The sequence below is a fragment of the Pempheris klunzingeri genome, chromosome 19 (assembly GCF_042242105.1).
Source record: "Pempheris klunzingeri isolate RE-2024b chromosome 19, fPemKlu1.hap1, whole genome shotgun sequence".
Classification (NCBI taxonomy): domain Eukaryota; kingdom Metazoa; phylum Chordata; class Actinopteri; order Acropomatiformes; family Pempheridae; genus Pempheris; species Pempheris klunzingeri.
This window is the reverse complement of record NC_092030.1, coordinates 16,352,063-16,372,190: the sequence shown is the minus strand read 5'-3', so window position 1 is coordinate 16,372,190 and position 20,128 is coordinate 16,352,063. Positions and strand designations below refer to the sequence as shown.

Below are 20,128 nucleotides of genomic sequence, written 5' to 3'. Positions count from 1 at the left end.
AGGCAGATGGTCAAAGAAAGAACACAAAAATGCACAGAGACAACTACAATTTTAGGAAGCACACACTTTTCAGAAAACATACCTAGTTGCATTTTTATTAGATCTCTTCAAAATAAATAAACATACAATATAACACAATGAAATAAGACTCATAACATCTCTGAAAGCCTGTAACAGAATAAACCTCAAAATAGTGCTTACTTTTTAGTAAACATAACTTGTACATAATGTACAAAAAATACTACTCAAAAATGTACAAAATGCAGCAAACAAATATCAAGTATTGTGCAGTTTCCTCCCACATTATACCAGCTGCTGACAGTCAGTCATTACAGGGAAATTACTAGAGTTGAGCGCCAGAAGCTACATTGAAATTGTACGTCTCACCAGAGTCCAGTGAGCAGTTAATGAGCAGCAAACAACTCAGTGGCATAGCTCAGTTCATTTTGGTACAGCAAAAGGAGCCAATCAGGGATCTCAGATGGCTCGTACGGGTGGTGGAATATAAATATAAAGTTAATACAATATAATGCACTACTGAAAAGGTATAATGCACTGTGTCCTAAAAGCGCCTCATGTTTGGAATACATACTAGTAGAATTTCCCCCACTGTAAAAACATTATTTTCCTCCATTGTAACAGCAGCGCACATCAGCTCCCAAACTGAAAAAACAAAAAAAACAAAAGTTTTGTTCCTTGTTGCTTCGCTCCATTGTTCAGTTGCATGACAGATGTTTTAAAGCATAATGAATAGAGTGAGAAAACACATTCAGAGCAGGATACACAAGCAGAGCATTGAGCTCTCTCCCTTTTCGCACACTTCCCCAAACACACTTAATAGAAAACAAGACTGGACATTACCACTCACAAACACCCATTCCACACCTACATAAAAAAGTTTGTTCAAACCTCCCTCTTCATAAAAGCACAGACCAGTAGTAATCACTGGTGAATAGTAGGGGCTCTGTATGTGGAGCCCAGGCTAATCAAAGCAGTAGTGTATTTTTTGTCAAGCTTAAATAGCTTTAACTTTACAACACATTATTGAGTGAATGTTCACTGCTTGTCCATAGTTGCACTTAAGTATCAGTAGTATGCTTGCCATTGTAAGTAGATTCAGTTTTATTCGACTTGAGGGTCCATCTCCTTTTCACTACTACATAATCCATCATCAATAGTGCCTAATTAATGTAGGGCGTGCCCACAAATTAAAACATAAAAATGTGACATGCAGAGTAAAAAGCTAACAAGACAAATCGAAAAACAGAAACCGTTGGCAGGTGTTTCATATTCTTGTACTGCCACAGACTGACATCTCTCTCTTTAATTAGAACATCTAACCCTCCTGTCTACTGACATGTTGGTCACAAAACCACACGTCAATCATTTCTGAGATTATTGGGTCCTGCCCAACAGTAGTAGATAGAACAGAAACTATAACAAGTGTCCAGGTGTCTTTGTCACTTCCTCCTTGCACTGCCTGGTCTCTTGACCTGCCAGAGGTGATTGTGGATGGTCAGGGCGTCCACGCTGACCGACACAGTCTTGGCGGGGATGACGGTGAACTGCTTGCGGTCTGAGCTGTACTTGTAGAGCTTGTCGATCATCTTCCGGCTGATATTGCGCGGCCCTGTGCCTGTGAACTTGGTGATCTCCTCTGTGTCCGGTGAGTACGAGTAAATGGCGCGGAACTGGCAGCCTCCGTCGCGGAAGAGGATGATCAGGTGATTGGACTCACACTTTTCCAGCTCCTGTGATCAAGTGACACAAAATATTATTTGTGAATATGGCAAGTGAAAAACGTAGACGTGAAAATTACAATAAAACTTTTTTTGTCAGTTCACTAATATAATCAGCACAGTTCACTAATAGCTTTACAGGCAATTGACAATAAAAATAATGCCATTGATAAATTACTTTCATATGATCACACTGACCTCCAGAATAGCATTCTTTTGAGACTCATTAACCCTTCCAGCCAGACAGCAGTGAGCGATGGCATTAATGATGATTGGCTTGTTGGACTTGGAGCTCGGCTCCTTGAAGAGTTTAGGACCTTAAACAAAAAGGGTAAAACGATTAATAAGATAAATGCAAGAAGTGTGTAAGTGCTTAAAGAAATAGCTTTGGGAAAGATCTGTACAAGTTAGATGAGACGATGAATACCACTCTCATTTCTGTGCATAAGGTATGGTGCTGTGGCTGGGAGTCGATTAGCTTAGCTTAGCATAAAGACAAGAAGCAGGGTCGGGTGCAGTTAGTTGTTCAGGAGGTCATGGCCCAACCAATAAATAGCTCCAGGACCCTTGTGAAGACCACAAATTGCTAAATGTGGAAATGCTAAATGCTAAGATAATCTGCTGGTGGTTCTGGCTTAATGTTTACTGGACATATAGGAGAGTGGCATAGATCTTCTCATGTAAACTTATTTCCCGTTTATTTAAAATAAGTTACAATATCATCAATGTTTTTCATATTTAGCCTTGGCTTTTCTGATGGTACAATACACATTTCTGCATTTCTGCTCACCATTGTACTCCATTGAAGTGATGGAGGAAGCTATTGAGCCGTTCTCCCAATCCCTGTCCATGTTCCTGCTGGACGCCCTGCTCAGCATAGGAAACGACTCCATGGAGCACACAGATCCAGCCCTGGGAGACACACTTATAGGTCAATCAAATGACTATACAGACACACAAGTTAGGAAGAGATGATCTCCTCTGCACTTGCACACAAAGCCGGAAGTCTCACCTCTGTGACTCCGCCCCTCCAGAGATGACGCTGTCTGCCTCAGTCGCCAACGAGAGCGTCGATCCTAGATGACTGCAGCTTAGATCGGCTGAAAATGACAGAAGGATTTGATGCCAGATACTTAACTAAACAAATTAGCATTGCTGTTACCACACCCATTGCACACCTTTTTTACTTTTATTTTCACATGACTAGCAGTGACCAACATCGATTAATGTATCGTTACTCTAAATACTAACAGTTGATTCAAACAAGGAGCAGAAGCTGCATAATAGCCTAGACAACAAAATGACAATGGATCATAAATAAGTAAGATTCAGCTGCTCTAAAAAGATTGATCCTTCTAGTATGTAATCCACAGCTGATAACCCAAGGGTTTGAGGCATTATCTATTTTTATGGGCTGTGTGTAGCTGATAACACATCATGCAGAGCAGGTTAGAAGGTTCACCTCCCCTGCAGCCTGCTTCTGAGCCCTTCGCTTTGATCAACATGGACACCTTCAGAGAATTACCTGCGTAACACACACGTACACACTCAGAGGATGACAACGAATGTGCAAGTGAACTAAACTGAAAATACACATGTGCGCACACATGATTTACCAGCATGTGGACAAACACACAAAGCTGACAACTAGGCTGACAAAGAATAGATAGCACAATAACATGGAGCACTAGATAGAAATATATGCTGTTTTGAGGTGTTCTTACGTGTGGTGGATCCTTTGGAGAGACTGTTGGACTCTTCACGGTGCAGTGATTTAGGCCTGCTCCTGCGGGACTTGGTGCGTGGGCGAGGCTTGACAAGACCCTGCTCTTCCATCAATGCTTGCTGCTTTCTCCGCAGGTACTCCTGCTTAATCAGCTCTCGTCGTGCCCTCTCCTCCTCCTTACGAATACGATCCTCTTCCGCCTTGCGCCTTGAAGAAAGCGAGAAAGACAGGAAAAAATTCAACGGCATGTCAAAGACACACCCCTGCACACATACTTGCAGACTTAGACAATTCCTAATCCTTACAATTAATTTGTGAGTGCGTGAAACGAAAACGTACCTGATCTCATCACGTTTGAGCTCGCTCTCTCCTTCTTGCTGTTGTTTCCGCAGCCTCGCCTCTTCAGCTTTGCGTTGCTGTTTGAGGAGGAAGGCAGCACGGCGTTTCGCCATTTCATCCTCTGCTTTCTCGTCATCCTGGAAGGTGATCGTCACTGAATTAATATCCATGCTTCCCAGACAGCATTCTTGATATTCCAAATCACAATTTTTACATACAAGTACACACAAAAACGAAGAAATCCCAGATTTTACCTTGAAGAAGAAGCCGAGCACATTCTTCTGATCGCCTTCTGCTGTGCTATCTGTAACATCTGCACTGCCATCCACCAGTGGATCCTTAAACTCTGATAGGTCAACCTCAATCAGTTGACCCCTGGCCCTTGCAGTCTCTTCACCCCCAGCCTCTTTCCCTGAGTTGGCAACATCGTTCTGTTGTTCTGCATCCTGTGAGAGAGGCACTGATGTACTGGAGATGTACGGTGGATCTTGTGACTGAGTTTTGTCTGAGAATCTCCCGTTTCCCTCTACACTGTTGTGCTGGTTGAGGTCATCATGAACTCTGAAGGTGGTGTTTCTCTGAATGCTTCTCTCTTGCCTGGAGCTCTCAAAAATACTCCCTGTCTTCTGGTCTCCGACCGCGTTTTCTCTAGGGGACTGAGCGTTAGACTTGACAGGAGCCGTCTTGCTGTTGTCTTTACTCTGTTTTTGCTCAGAGGCTTTGCTGCGTTGGCTGGAGCTAAGCTTGGGGGGACGGCGAGCACGGGCAGAGTTGCTGCCACTGATGTCTACAAAGTGAACTGCAAAGGATCTGGAGTCTGAGGTAGAGGATGGCGATTGTGTTGTGTTGGGGGTTGTAGAGGATGGTGACGGTGTTGTGTTGGGGGTTGTGCTAGGGCCTGTTTCTACATGTTCTGGAGACACCACACGCTTCATCAGAAGGTCCTGCTGTAAAGAGAGCTGTATCATCTGGTGTTGAATGGAACTGATAGCTTCATTGAGTAGATCTATGGAGTGGGAACACTCAGTCAGGTCAGGTTCAGCCCCATTATCCTGAGACAGGGTGTTCAACCTGTTGTTTCTGTTCATCTGTCCTCCCTCTGTTTGACCTGCCTTTGCCTGGACCTTCAGAGCATCGAGACAGGAGTCGTCCTTGCAGGACTGGGTCTTTGCTCTACTCCTGTCAGCTAGTTCTGAGGTTTCCTGGGAGTGTTTCACGGGCAGGGGAAGTGTGTCACTCTTCCCTCCGCCCTTCTTAACGATGTTTAAGAACGCAGCTTTCCCTAGCTTTAGCCGCTGCCGTGCTGATAAGGTCTCCATCTTCTTTTTCTGATACTCTATAGCACGTCTTTGCTCTTCTAGCTGCATGTGAAGTTGAAGCAGCTCTGAAGGCACTACTGACGGACTCACCACTGTATTCTTCCCCAGCACAGAACTGGGCTCCTTCCCTGGCCAGCCAGAGGTGCAGTCACTCCTCAGTTGCCAGGGTGGGCAAGGGGCAACCTCAGAGCCATCTGGTGTGGTCTTCTGAGAGCTGCTGGTACTTGAGAATCCATCACGGAGGCCAAGTTTAAGCAGCTTTCTCTCCGCAAAGCTGGTCATCTTGACACTGGTGCTGCCTGAAGCGCTGCAGCTGCTCGCCCAGGATATGGTACTGAGGCAAGGGCTTGAGCGTCCACTGCCATCTTCCTTATCATCACGCTCACTAACCTTCAAGTCTTCTCTCAGTTTAGCTGACTCACCCTCTCCTTCTCCAAATTCACACATCCCTCCCTCCTCTAAGTATTTTCCCGTTCCTCTCTTCACCACCTCTTTAGTCAGCTCAATCTGATCGTCCTCCTCATCATCTTCCTCAAGGTCTGCAATGTCAGAGTCAGAGTCATACCCTCCCTCCAGTGCAGATCTGTGTTGGTCTGGCTCTCCTGACAAATGAAGGAAAAAGCCTTGTGAGTGTGCCTTCCCAGATTGAGAGATGCCTACTGAGCCCTCTGTGGGTAGCCTGAGAGAGCTAGGGACTGATGCCAGTTCAGGTATGGGCATAAAGGTACTTCTGTTTGACTCAATCGCAGGGGCTTTCCTCTGCGAGGTGCTTGGGACATTAATGGATGTTTTCTTAACAGTTGCTCTACAGCGACTCTCACCGCTCTCCTCCTCCTTGTTCAGGCTGATGCTCTTCTCTTTGGCTGGCTTGGGGATGGCAGGCATCAAAGGCTCCAGATAGTAGCTGTCTGCCTGGGGGTCGGGAGCAAAGGGACCCACGTCAAGGCAGGGAGAGCAACGAGTGATAGAAACCCTCGAGGTGGAGGTTGTACTCTGGATTTCCAGCTCATCCTGCTCCATGTCACTCCCAAGTCGATGTCGAGAAAATGCAGGAGGGTGGATCACAGCAACCAGTTCCTCCTCTTCTATTTCCTCCTCCTCATCCTCTATGCGCATGTGACTGAGCAGGCTTTGACCGCTGAGTCTGTGTTGAGGCAACTGAGGAGCTGACCCCAGCATGTGTTTGGGGGTGATACTCATGATGTTGGAGGCCAAGCTGTCTTTGCTGATGGAGCGAGCAAGGCTGATACTGTCTGCGTCATCCTCCAGTGGACAATGCAGCACGTAGGGCACCGGCTGGGATAAAGGCCTGGACAGGTACATAGGGAAGAATATGATTTATGTGAGCTAAGGATAATAACTCGTGGAACAACAACTGGCTCTTATATCTGTACCTGCTGATACATGAAACTGAATAAATGTGGACTGTACAATACTTGTGTAATCACACTGCTCACCTTGGCCTCCTCTCTGGCCAGGCCAGTATTGAGCCCTGAAGCTGCCCATCTGTACGTGTAAGAGAGTTGGACCTATTTCTCGGCTCTGTACGAAAACAAGTAAGACCCATATTACAAAAAGGACCTCTCAAACATGCAAAATTAAACGTGGACAAATTTAATAATCTACACCTGGGGAATGAACTGGATAGAACATAAAACTTAGCTCCAAAAAATGTGATATACAAGGAGCTTACTACTTTGAAATATTACAAACTTAACACTGTATTTCAATATTTCAGTTAAATGCTTTAATAAACAGCTCATCAAGTACTTTATTCTTTTTGTTAGGACATTCTAATAAGGAAAGGTACAATAACACAACTTAGATACATTTCGCCTTCAGAGAACAATGAGGATGTTCTTCCTGCTTTCTTAATTTCTCTCTCTCCTTTCAGTGTTTGAAGAACTTTATGAGTAAAGGCAACAAAAACTATGAACCGGAACCTGAGTACATTTTTTGTATTACCTGAAGTGCTCTCCTCAGCCACTTTCTGTTGTCTCTGTCTTAGTGGCAGTAAAGAGTGAGATGGGCTTAATGAGCTTGGTTTAGTGCTGTATTGGAAAAACAGAGAGGTGTACAATTAAAATACAGGAAGATGCTACCACTGTAAGTGCAGAAGTCATATTACAGTTTAAGTGCTGTGTAGCAATGGCCAAAAGTAGTGGTCTTAAAATCACTTTAAATGTAGTGTATGAGTAGTAAGAATGTATGATATAATGTGTTGTATAGTCAGTTTTACATTACAAGCATACAAATGTGCAAACTGGAGAAATGTCAATAGAAAGAACAAAAAAAACGTTTAGGTATGAGGCCTTTCTCAGAACTAGGCTAGAATCAGTAAGCCTGTAAGATTAAAGTAAAACTGTATTGGTGTGATGCTACTGGAGAGTTACTGGACAATACCTTAGGTCAGGGCTCGAGGGCTTGGCCAGGATGTCAGCAGAGTTTGATGTTGTCAGGAAACTACGTTTGGTGACATTGGAGATGGAAACGTGGGGCCGTGAACTCTTAGGCTGCAGCAGCAATCTCACTACAAAAAGGGCAGAAGGGGATATTAACCATTTGTGGAGATCCTACAATATGATATAAAGGGGCTGCTACCAGTTCAAAAAGTTGAAAAAAGAATATATAATGTAAAGTTCAGATTATACCATCTCTGATTTCCTGGAGGTCCCTGGGCTGTACAAACTCTGGTTTCACAGTCTCAAACCACCAGAAGAGCTCAGCTATGAAAACCATAACGTTATTCTGCAAGACAGAATGACCAAATTTAGGGTCAGAAGAAATACGTGACAATGTTGTTTGAGGCTATTTTCAAACTATTTTCGGGTTGTAATGTTGTTTCTGGGCTCACCTTTAATACTGGTGGAGAATACAGCATGTCCTCTGGCTTCAGATAGAAGCATTTATTCAGATATTCATTGGAAAACTCCTGGAGTAGCTGGATGTTGTACACACTGTCTGCTATGGAAGGAACCTCCTTCAGACAGATATCTGCACAGAACAGGACAGAATCGGTCAGTACCATCAGGCTAATACTGTATGCTGTAAAGTGTTAACTCAAATCTGTACGGTAAATATAAGGCTAGAGCGAACAGGTTAGCTTAGTATAAAAACTTAAAGCAGGGGAAAATGGCTAGTTTGGCTCAGTCTGGAAGGGGACAAAAAGGGATGGCTGTTTCTCATGCTTCCAGTCTTAAAGCTAAGCTAACACACTCCTGGCTGTAGCTTCAGATTTAGCATCCAGACATGAGATTGGTATCGATGTAATCATCAAACTCTCAGCAAGAAAGCGAATAAGCATATTTCCCAAATGTCAATCAATTCTTTTAAAGGGCCACCAAGGGCATGCCTCCAGGGAGTGAACAACTATAGCATCTTGTACCTTTCCTTAGTGGATCGAGAAGTCCAGTGTTACCATACCTTCCAGTCTAATGAGTTCTGGGCAATAGAAGTGGATCACAGCCAGCAGAGCCATGCCGTCACACACATCCTTCAACAGGTCGTCCAACAGAGGGAAGTGCTGAAGGGTCCGACCGGACAGGTGATCTCTGCGGTAACGCACCTACACAACAAGAGAGTGCACACTTTAAACAAAGTGCACAGACATGTCTAATCTGAACGCTGAGTCACATGCTCGCCTGTCACACACAAACACATTTCTCACTTCTCTGGCTCTCTTTAACTCATATTGTAGAGTAGATATCTGTAACTAGCGTATGGTGGTTGTCGGCCTTAATGAGAACCGGCACAGACTACTTTCAGGTATAATAATTCAACTAAGAATAAGGTGGGTTTAGAAGTTGGTCCATGTGATTGAAAGATAAAAATGAGAAAAATGATCAGGATGAAGTAAAGAAAAGGGTCAACGGTGAGTACATTACCACGCGAGAGAACTCCACAGGCTCCAATAAGCAGTGGGCCAGAGCATGCAATATATCAGGCTGGTGAGGCAAGAAGGAAATGATTGGGAGGAAACGAGAAAAGCCGTGACTGAATTAGTGGACTTTAGCCATTTTTCTCCAGATGGGTTGCTTCATGGCAACAATGAGTAAGAACTGCCCAGTAGTTCACTTCAACTTTGTTGGATAAAAGCAAATCAAAAAGTGTAGAAAGGTACAGCAATGTGTTGATGTTTGTGGGGGAGGGAATGTAATGAATGTGAAAGCTCAGCTGAAAATTGATGGAATCGCTAAAGGGTTTCCTGCAAAGTAAAAGCAAATGAGCAAGCAAGCAAAAAAAACAGCAGGAGAAAATCTTATGAGGTTGCTGTTTCCTCTTTTGCCACTAAGGGGTGCTGTGTCATCTTCACTGTTTACACATCCCTGCTCTGTCTGAAAATTTGCTGTGTATCTCACTAGTTATCGTTTTTAGTTTGGCTCCTTTTTGTTCTGTCTGTTCTGACACTGACACACACACACACCTCGAACAGACATACACACACTCACACGGAGGATTGCTAGCGGTTGCACTTACAGGTACAAGCTTCCAATACCATTTGGAGGGAGACTAGTGTCCGAGAGGCAGGAGGGGAAGGAAATTTGGGGAGATACAAACAGGAAGAGCAGCAGACAAGTCAAGGGTCAAATACAGTGACAAGGAATCAGACTATCCCCTGTTACCATGGAGATAGATCTGATCCTAAAGACAGCTGGAAAGAGTTAGGCAGAAAGAGTCAAGAATATCTAGTTTTACAGAGAAGTGGAAAAAAGACTAGAGGCCTTTGTGTATAATGTCATTAAAAGTTCAGTGATTACACTTAGTCTTGTCAAATTATTTCAGACTAATGCAACCCATTACTCTCTTAGAAGAATTCTCTTAGAAGTGGCACAGTGTCATAAATATGAACACGCAGACATGACAAGCGTATTCTTCGATTCAGCGTGACTTACACTTCCTGAGGATATGATTATCTCTGATCTTCATCACAAATATCAATAAATGTCAATAAATTCGCTCACAAATCATGGAAAAATTGCTGCTCCTCATAACTCAAGAACTTGCCAGAGAATAATCCGGTTTTAACGTTTTCTCCAGTATTAAAGTAATTCAGTGATAGTTGTCTGTGCATCCGTGGGTACATTGCAAACAGGGTCCCCTAATAGCTGCATACTTTTAATGGTGCAAATTTGGCAAAATGTATACAAATACAGGCTTAAAAACACAAAGCTGAAGTTGTAGCCCACAGCTAAGTATCTGATTCCATGGCAAACTTATACTTTATATTCACATCCCCCAAAGCCCCAAAATAATGGAAACTGTAGTTCAAAAACTATAAGGGTCACAGTATCAAAGCCGTGACAAACGAACTCCACACTTGAAACACAAAAAACATGACTGAATGGCGGTGATGTGAGGTGCCCATCAGATCACAATGCAAGCAAGATCCAATGACTAAACCTACACACCTGCCAGTTAATACACCCAGTGAGGAAAGGATGCATGCCGGAGGGACAATAAACACAGAAGATGGCATCACTAAAGAAAGGCACTACTTAACAGGGACGTTTGTGGAAGCAGTGAGAGAAAGAGACAAAAGAAGTGTGAACCAAGGGAATAAAACAAAGAGACACAGAGGGTGTTACCTTCTGGTGACTTGGTGACTCCAGCAGATGTTGCTTCATTTTCAGCTCTTTTTCCACAATCTCCCTCAACTTTATGTTCACCTGTTGCGACAAAGACAGTGTAGGTCAACACAGATAGACGAACACACAAATGAAAACGTCAACGCCCATGTCTGGTTCTTACCTTGTTGATCCAAAAGACCATGGTGTCTTCCAGGTCAAAAGGCAGCTCCTTGGAGGCACTGAAGTTAGAAAAACGCTTGACACTCGACACCACCTTCTCTATGCTTATCATCTCCACTATGTAGGCAGTCATCAGGGCATCAATAAGGTGGATGTGGGAGCTCTGGAAGAACACAGCTTTTGAGTTGTCTTTGAATGTTACAACAGAAACAGATGTGGATTCATCAGGCATTATGATAAAATGGGATTCCATGTCTGCATTAAGCAATACTTCTAATGTGTAAACTGTAAATCTGTATTATAATCAGAGGTCTGTTTATAAAACACAGAATTTTATATCACATACAACTATTGTACTGCATTATTAATTGTGATATATCGGTGTGCTTTTCTATTGACACCAATTTTACAATCACAAGAGATGCTCCATCACTGAGTTGCCATAGAAACAGGGCAGAACTTCCTGATGGAAACATGCAGAGTTTCAGAGCAAAATCCTTACCAGCCTACATGTGAGACGATCACTGTGGCATTACTGAATGACTCAAATACCGCTGTGTATTGATATACAAAGGCCAGGGGTAAGCTAAGGCTATACAAAATGAAAGTGAGTGTGCATGTATTTCTATTCACTTAAAAAGGTGATTTCATGATAATGAAATAGACGTTGCCCGATCAACAACTCATTCTCTCACACTTCAAAAGATGACTAAACTGCAGATTAATGGGCGTTAAAGAAACTTTTACATGTAATGATGGTCCCAGAGTCTCTTCAGTGTCTCCACTTGAGCTTAATATGAATGTATGTAAGTAGCCATGAACAAATCTTCCTTTCATTTACTGACACAGAGTATAAACTATTGCTTTCCCAGCCAGCTTGGTGCCTTTTGTGTTTCCACACCTGTGGGATAGTTCATTTTTTGGTGCATTTTGCTTCATGAATATTTTAGTTGCACACTTTAAAACCTGCAAAACACTCACATCTGCTGGTGCATTATTTATTCCAATATTCTTAATTGACTCTGGAAAGCAAAGTCACATTAGGTACTTACCAGATGGCAAGTGTGGGTTGCAAGTTCACTAGGTTATGCTACTGCAGAGTAAATGTAGCTGAATTTACACAAAGTGAACATTTCCTGACTAATAATTCTCGAAGGACATACATTTATTTTTTGCCACTTGGGCCAGTGGAACAAGCTATGAACCCAACGCTGACACATTATCATTATACATCATTATATAGAGTTATAGCAAATGTGTTAGTAAATAATGCCTATTACAGAAACACAGCAACCATAGCATTTATTTGGTGTGTCAATCTACCAGTGTTAGAAAGCAATTTACATAATCAATAATATCCAAGAAAAGAAACGCTGTGAGTCCGATGAGTCGACAACGTGAGAATGTGTAGAGAGTGTAAAAACATGCATGGGACAGTAGCAGCTGTTTTAATAAGGGCTTTACAAACAGAAAGATGCAGCAATCTATTCGCTTTTGCCCTGAGGACCAGTGGTTTACAGCTGTTAGACTCATTTCAGAATTTTTGAAAGAGGAGCCAAAGTTCTGCTGAATTTCTGACAAAATGATTGCGGTTCTTTGAAGCTGTAGAGCCTGGTTATATTCAACTTGAATGTATATCCTGATGCCAATCATTACAACTGATCCTTATAATCTGGGTTACTTCTTGTAGCACAGAAGAATCCTAAGACACAGATGCTTCATAAATGAATGTACGCACAAGTCAAATGCAGTCAATTGACAGATTACAAGTTTCAGACTACATTAGGCTAGGTTACGATACAATGCACTAATGATTGTTGATTTCTGTGTGAGCATAAGTCAACAGGGGTGTGTAGCTAGACACAAGGTTAAGCTACTCACCATTTTGATGGGAGCCGAGCTGAGGTCCAGATCAGAGACAGGTGTGTTGTCTGTCTGCAGGACATAGAAGCCTCTCCTGGACAGGGCCTGGATGACAGACTGGTGGCTTTGGAGTGAAGCGGCCTGCTCAGCATTCAGGATGAGCCCGCACACCCGGCAGTAGAGCTCTCCAGACAGCAGCATGCGGATGATGGGGGGCTTGATGTGCTCCTGCTCATACTGGTCAGTATAGAAGGGGTCCCGCAGGTCTGCAGGGATGTGATCTGGACAGAATGGCAAGCATATATGTATTATCAAATTCATGTGTAATTGATAAGACACTGAAGGTTAGCCAGTGAGTTTTTTTGGTTACCTATTAAAGTATTAAGTCACAAATCACACCATGCATTCACACACAAACTATTTTTGTACAGACACGTGTCCACCAATCACCATCTTACGTAACAGAGAAGCTCCCAAGACACAGACCTTCATGGTATTAGACTGTCTAAGAAGAAACCAGTGCAAGAGGTGAGCACTGAGACAGCATCAATGGTTAAACAGCATTCCAGGTAGAAGCGCTGAAGGCCTACAGGTGGACCAAAGGCTTTAAGCCAATGAGCTAACAGGACTTAGCGGTGATGCATAAGCTGTTGGTGTTGTCCCAGCCAGCCTGGTGTTTTGCTGCTCATGGACACAGACATGGGGCAGCTATTTTTATATGCCTTGGACATGTTAATCCAGAGTTAATGCCTGAAGCACTCACGAAATTTAGCTTCCAGCGCTTTCTGGGTGGATTTGGGCTGGAATACACAGGGACACTGTTGTCCGATAGAGTTTGCAACTGGTTTAATTATGCATGTGATGAGGACAAAAGAAAAAACAATGGAATTAAAACCAAGTTCAGGTTATTTCTTGAAGAGAAATAATTCCTAAATTTTCTGTCCATTTGTTTTGTCCATCACAAGTCGGTACTGACTATATTTTAGGGACAAGCCCACTCCAGCCAACATAGCTTAATTAACTATCTTTTCAACTTACTAACAGTTGACAAAATGAAAAGATCAATACATACCTTTGTGCTAAGTATGTAGCTACAGCCAGCAGCCAATTAGCTCACAAGAAATAGTCACAAATTGTCATTTTCATTTCATGTCAGTTAATGGACAGAAAGTGGTATCAAACCTCTCATCTCAGCCTTGGAAAGAAAGCAAATAAGCACATTTCGTAACACGTCAAACTTTATCTTTGACAACAGACCAAGCCACACAGGAAACCAGACGTATAAACAATCTAATTACATTGTGCTCAGCTACATTCTGGTTCAACTTTGGTTGTGCAGTTTTATAATGCATAATGGTCATTCTGTTCTCTCTGTCTGGCCATTTTACTGCTTGTGTCACTGCTGTAAAGCTGTGTCTGACAAAGCCACAAGTCTCAAGACTTCAGGAATGACATAAACAAAACTGTATCTTAAATCATAAGAATCGAAACCAAAACTGAGAAAGAGCAATTTATACGATAAAAATACCCACATTTATAAAGAGGATAAAACATGATACTTGGATCAATATTCAGCCACTTAGCAACAGCATCTTTACTCATTTTGCTTCACATTAGAAGCAAGCTGACTGAGATGAATAGACAAAATGAGACATCCATTAGTGGGAATCTCACACACACACACACACACACACACACACATACAGCAGGCTCAGATTAGAGCTACTGCACACTGTGAAAACCTCAGCTGTGTCTTTCACAACAGACTGCTTCCTTGGCACTGTCTGCCTACAGTATGAATCTCACTCTCTGCTGTGGTGTAGCGCTGCCATATGGGCATGAGATTCTCAGATCGTGTGGGGAAAAAGCTCTTTCTACATCCTTCTATGTCAGTCTTGATATGCCCTCATTTGTTTTTCTCTCAATAAAAGCAAATCTTGCATGTCTTCCTCCACACCTCTCTTCACCCTGCCACTTCCTCAGCCTCAGCTGTCCCAGAATGCCCCTTCATCCTCCCTGGTTGCCGTGGAGATGGTGATGGGGGATGCCAGCATGGCCGGAGGTGGGGGCTGGGTTGCTGTCCCATCCCCTCACCAAGGCCTGCTCATTGGATCGTTTAATGGCCCCTGACATCAGGAGGTGGGTGTGTATGTGTGTGTGTGTGTGTGGTGTGAAGATTTGGGGGAGGTGGGGGGCGGCGCAGGAGCTCCTCTCTAATCCTAGTTGCTAATACTCCTTAGATATTTATTATCCACCTGATCCATGCTTTAAAGCCCACCCTGGTGTGCATGTGTGCATGTGCGTGCATGCATGTGTGTGTGTGTGTGTGTGTGTGTGTGTGAAATCAAAAGGAGGGGGTGCAGGGAAAGCCTTTGTTCTTATTCTTTCAGACACAGGGTCAGACTGATCAGCAGAGATCATGCTGACAGTCAGGGCAGGGCTGTGAGACTCTGGAGTATACAGGGGGAAAAGACACAACTATTCTCTCCAATACGATGGCTTAATTGAGAATCTTAGAGAGTAAAGTATGTTGAGAAAATATAGCCTTTAAGTTGATGCACCGAGTTTAATGGAGCTCATACTTCCGATGTGTAGCTCTTGAACAACTCCATTATTTCACTTATGCTGTACATGCACTTACTGCAAAATAATATTGTCATACATTTTCTGTATGTTTTCACACTCGTGATGTCGTCTGTTCTTATTTGATATAATGGCACTGGTACTTCATTGCATTATGTGTTACAATTACTATAGACTACATACTTTCAGTGGGCTATTCAACATGATACACAATCTATCTTTTGAGGTTACTCCACTGGCCATTAATTAAACTAGCATGACTCTAAACACACAGCCTGTGTTGAATAAAGACACAGACCTTTGGGTGCAATCCCATTAAACACTTAAACATGTGACTCGCTTCACACCAGCATACACAGACAACACAGTCCTCCCAGCGCTGCTGTGTTGGCTGGTTTTCTACTCTAATCTAATAAGAGTGTTTTGGTTCTTCTGACCTCCACACTGACTATCAATGACCAGAGGTGTGTCACAGAAACGAAACATTAAACGGATACGTTATATTTCAACATGAGATATTATTTCAATCAGGATGCTGTATTGATAAGCTTTGGACTGTTTATTATACATATTATAGAGTTAACAGCAATATAACATTCTAAAGCGTCTCAAGTAGTTATACAATCTCATTTTGGATTTAGTACAATAAGGTGTCTGCAGACATTTAGCCCAAGTGCTGCATGGTCCTAGCCAGCATTGCTACTATTACTTAATACATTCTCAGGATTACCACATATTTCACCAATATGTTGCCAAGAACAGATGAACTATGATGCACCAATCCGATACCTTGAAGCAGCATTGATGCTGACCTTATCAGGTGAAATGGGTCTCAGCCTGGATGCAAGCAGTCCAATGAAAATGCACTTTCTTTGTCAAAGACATTATATACAGAGTGTTTCTGCTACCAGTTACATCTGTTCGATTGTGGTGGGCTGCCAAGTCATTTTGACAAGCCACAGTAATCCCTTTCCTCATGTTAAATCAGATAAGTCAGATTCAGCACTGGCATCGGCTCGATCAATAGATATCTTGAGGTAAGGTAAAGGAATATAAGTGGAATCAGAAAAAAGTTGGATCCAGAGTTGTTTCAACTGTAACCATCAGTTGACTGATAGCACATGAATCAGGAACCAGAAACCATGTAATACTAGAACTGCCCAAGCTGTGTGAAAGAAGTTAAGATAGTATAGTTAGTGCAAGAAATCAGTCCTTTGCTGTAAAGGGCTCCTAATTGTCTCTGGCACAGTGACATCAGGAGGAGCCAATCAGATTACATGAGGCAGGAAGCTTGATGGGGGAAAGCGTGATGGTTTGGTGTTTATTATGGGCATCAGATCTTTGCCCTGGAACAACGCAGACAGTGTTGGGTAACAGAGAGGCAAAGCTTTGAGCAGCAGAACAGAGCTCAGGATATTTAAAACACTGACACAAAGCCTAAAAAATGCTCCATTAGTTTAGGAGATTAATGTGATATCAGTTGTGTTGATGTGGTGTAATACTGGTTGTGAATTTTTTGAACTATGAAAAGGTTTTATCTTCACTTTGAGAAGTCCGGTGTGTCTCCGAATGTGTGCTCACATATTTGGTATTTCATTTGTTCATGCCACCCTCCCTGATGCTATTTACTTCACATCACAAGCTTTGAATTTTAGAGTTTTGTTCCCCCTCTCAATTTACTGAGTCATCCACTGCAACACAGGAGATAGCACTGCAGGGCAGGAAACACTTTAACTATAGTATGTCTGGCTCATAAAACAGAAAAGATGACACAGAGTTTTCCTTTACTGAATGACTATCTCTGTGTCTCCCTTCCAAATGCCTCATTGTGATGCTGATACTAAAATCTCTGAGACTACCAGGCTTGCATGAGCAGCACAGCTGACCCCCAGCTCACACTCCCCAGAGAGCCATCGGCGGGTGACACAAAAACCCACATTCAAGGAGTAATTTTCTAGACATTAGCTTACAGCCTGCTGATGTGGAGCAGTCATTTTTAATGTGTGAGTGGGCCTCGTCAGAGCTGGCAAGGCTAGTGACCTGTGTATAGAAGACTTTGGTTGATCATGAGATGTCGGCTTCAGTCAAACACAAAGGTCTGGATGCTGCTCTGCTGTTATAGTATGATCATCTTTTCTCACCAAAAAACAATAACAATCAAAAATAATCTGAATGATACTCTTTGTAAGAATTCATGAATCTATCTCTGTAAACAGGAAGGTTGCTAACAGATTATTGCATGAATTTCTAAGTGGGAACTGAAGATTTCGATATGTGTATTCTTCATTGTCTTTTTGGACCGAATATTGGTATAATCCATGTAATGACAACAGTATCTCTACTAAATCTCTCTATGCACAGTCACAGTCACCAGACTGATGTTTACAGCAGGGCTTCCTGCAGTGTTCTATAGTGGTAATGGGAGAGAAGTGCAGATGCACAATTTCACAGAGTAAATGAATGAATGAATTTAATGAGACTGACAATCGTGAGCGCAGTCATCTACTTATGAAATTGATCCTAAGACGAGATGCCTAAAGATATGGGAGGCTTGCTGCCTCAGATGAACAATTTCCTTGGTTGAACCCTGGATCTTCCTCAAGTATATCTGTTAGTAATACCAGTACTCTGCTACAAGGCTACAGCTAGTGACTATGCATTAATACTGACGCTATCTTGGTCTATAAAAATGTCAGAAAATGTTTTTAAAAAGCCAATCCCAATTTCCGAAAGCCTAAGGTGACATCTTCAAATGTCTCGTTTTGACCAACAAACAGTCCAAAACCCAAATATATTCAATCTATTATCACATAGGACAACAAAAAGCCAGTCAAAATAGTTAATTTATGATTTGTGATCTGTCGAAAATGTCTCTGTTTACAGTCTCTGCTGTAAACTCTCTAACAAAAGTAAAATGCTAAGAAGAACAGCATATAGAGATGAGACAATTTCTAAATACTTTCATGTACAGCTCTAATCAATGCATTAGACTACTGTATTTTCTTTTCTTCACCAAAACCAAAGTGATGTGATAGGCCTAGAGTATAACTAACAGCTAATGACACAAGTAACCGCAATTTACTGGCTGGGCTCTGTGACAAAGATATAGATGTCGATATTGAAGATACTATACATACATAGCTTGTTATTTTATCAATGGCATGACAACACACAGGTGTGTCGGTTATTGTTGCTCTTCAAGAAAAGAAGCTGGTGCAATAGTTCAGGGTTAGAGTTAACAGGATCAGCATCCGGGATACAACATGTGCAGCTGAGCTTATATTACATCAGGATATTCACATTTACCCTCCTCCTGGGCAACACCATAGGTACACATGATTCAAAGTGTCAACAGTGAGAGGAAACCACAGAAGAAGAGGCCTTACCTATACCATAAGCTTTGGCAAACAACCAGCGGAGATTTGCGTCTATTTTGGCCCTTGCAGAGTCGTAGAGCTCCAGCGGTACAACTTGCACCTCCATGCCTCCTCCTCCTCCTCCTCCTCCTGCATCATCTGCTGCTGCTCTCCTCCAGGTGCTGTCCCTGCCAGCACTCACCTCCACATCCATCCTGCACACACACACACACACACACACACACACAGAGACATTACTGCATTACATCACCGATATGAAGAACAACAAGCAGGGCCTGGCTCACTGACAGCTCCTGCTCTGGGGATGAGCTGAAACACACACAGGCTCACCTTGTTTAACCTGCTGCCATTGCAGGCGTCTCTGCCGTCAGTCACCACGATTCACACGTCATGACCATATTTACACTCTACATCCCACCCAGACACCATTTATTCACATGCTGTTTCAGCTGATAGTCAGGGGTGGTGTGTTGGGTTGGAGTGAAAGAAAAGCAGCACATTTGGACATGAATGAGAGCTATTATGGGTTTATTTGCTATGAAAAATTAAATAAAATATTAAGCATCTTTGACAGCAGCTGGTGGTTATTTTCTCGCCTGGTCCAGCCGAGACCGGACAGGGTGGCCGATGAATGACCTAACATTTAACCTAGCACCATTAAGTTCACAGCATTAACGTTAGCTAGGTTAGCTAGCTAAACTACACACGCACTCACACACAGTGACATGTAGGCCGACAAACAAAGACTCACCTCAAGAGTGCATTAGCTGTCTGTTTGAGATGGAGGTGCTGTTAAAGCGCCGACATGCTGGCCTGGCTTCAGCTAACGGTGAAATAACAGAGGACTCCTCCCTGCCCAGCGACACAAATCTCCGGCCTCTCAGGATAAAGCTGCGGCTGGCGGCTGATGGTCGTTAATCCAATAATAAAAAATCTGTTTGGCAACCATCCGGGAGTCTGTTTTCGAGGAAATTATTAATGCACAAAAGCATTAAGCTGTTTAATATCGAGGCTGTCATCGCCTCTGAGAGAGGACTAGCGGGTCCCAGTCCGGGCAGCCCTGTTGTAGGAGCCTGTCTCTATGGGGACGACTGTTATCTGCTGGCTGCTCGGCTGCAATACGCCTGTCCACCTACTGGGGGCGCTGTAGGCCTGTGTGATACTGCAACACTGGCTTTCTCTGAGGAGTAATAATTTAAAAAAAATAAAAATTGATTATTAAAATTGTATTTCATCATTATTTAAATGTTTTATTCATTTTTTTTCATTTCATTGTAGAAATGTTTATAATAATGGTCACTAGATATAGTGATATAATATATAATATAATAATATAAGCATAATATAATAATGCTGATAGCTTTTAAGAAATTAACCAACACCAACACCAGAATTGCATATGTATAAATAATACAGGAAATACTGTATTAGAAAC

The 20,128-nt window shown here is 42.6% G+C and overlaps 1 protein-coding gene across 2 annotated transcripts; it reads right to left on the bottom strand.

The window, feature by feature from the left end:
- Positions 1–1,460: 1,460 nt before the first annotated feature.
- Positions 1,461–18,886, bottom strand: LOC139218706 (calmodulin-regulated spectrin-associated protein 1-B-like). Of its 2 annotated transcripts, XM_070850372.1 has the most exons (20): positions 18,703–18,886; positions 12,752–13,014; positions 10,872–11,033; positions 10,709–10,789; positions 9,600–9,632; positions 8,547–8,688; positions 7,978–8,117; positions 7,775–7,871; positions 7,527–7,653; positions 7,089–7,174; positions 6,581–6,665; positions 4,274–6,432; positions 4,059–4,243; positions 3,805–3,941; positions 3,464–3,672; positions 3,202–3,264; positions 2,752–2,839; positions 2,530–2,651; positions 1,938–2,056; positions 1,461–1,751 (listed from the first exon to the last, which is right to left on the bottom strand). In XM_070850372.1, exons 1-20 carry the CDS (start codon positions 18,884–18,886, stop codon positions 1,461–1,463), a joined length of 4,773 nt encoding a protein of 1,590 aa, XP_070706473.1. The 2 variants fall into 2 exon arrangements, with proteins under 2 accessions (XP_070706473.1, XP_070706471.1); XM_070850370.1 differs by having other exon boundaries at positions 4,059–6,432.
- Positions 18,887–20,128: the final 1,242 nt, after the last annotated feature.

Excerpts from the sequence above, each read along its gene's own strand:
- LOC139218706 (XM_070850370.1), bottom strand. The coding sequence starts at position 18,886 with ATGGATGTGGAGGTGAGTGCTGGCAGGGACAGCACCTGGAGGAGAGCA. Across the intron at positions 13,015-18,702 it reads TGCCAAAGCTTATGGTATAG|ATCACATCCCTGCAGACCTG; the intron begins GTAAGGCCTCTT and ends CATTCTGTCCAG. Across the intron at positions 3,942-4,058 it reads TGCTCGGCTTCTTCTTCAAG|GATGACGAGAAAGCAGAGGA; the intron begins GTAAAATCTGGG and ends ATCACCTTCCAG.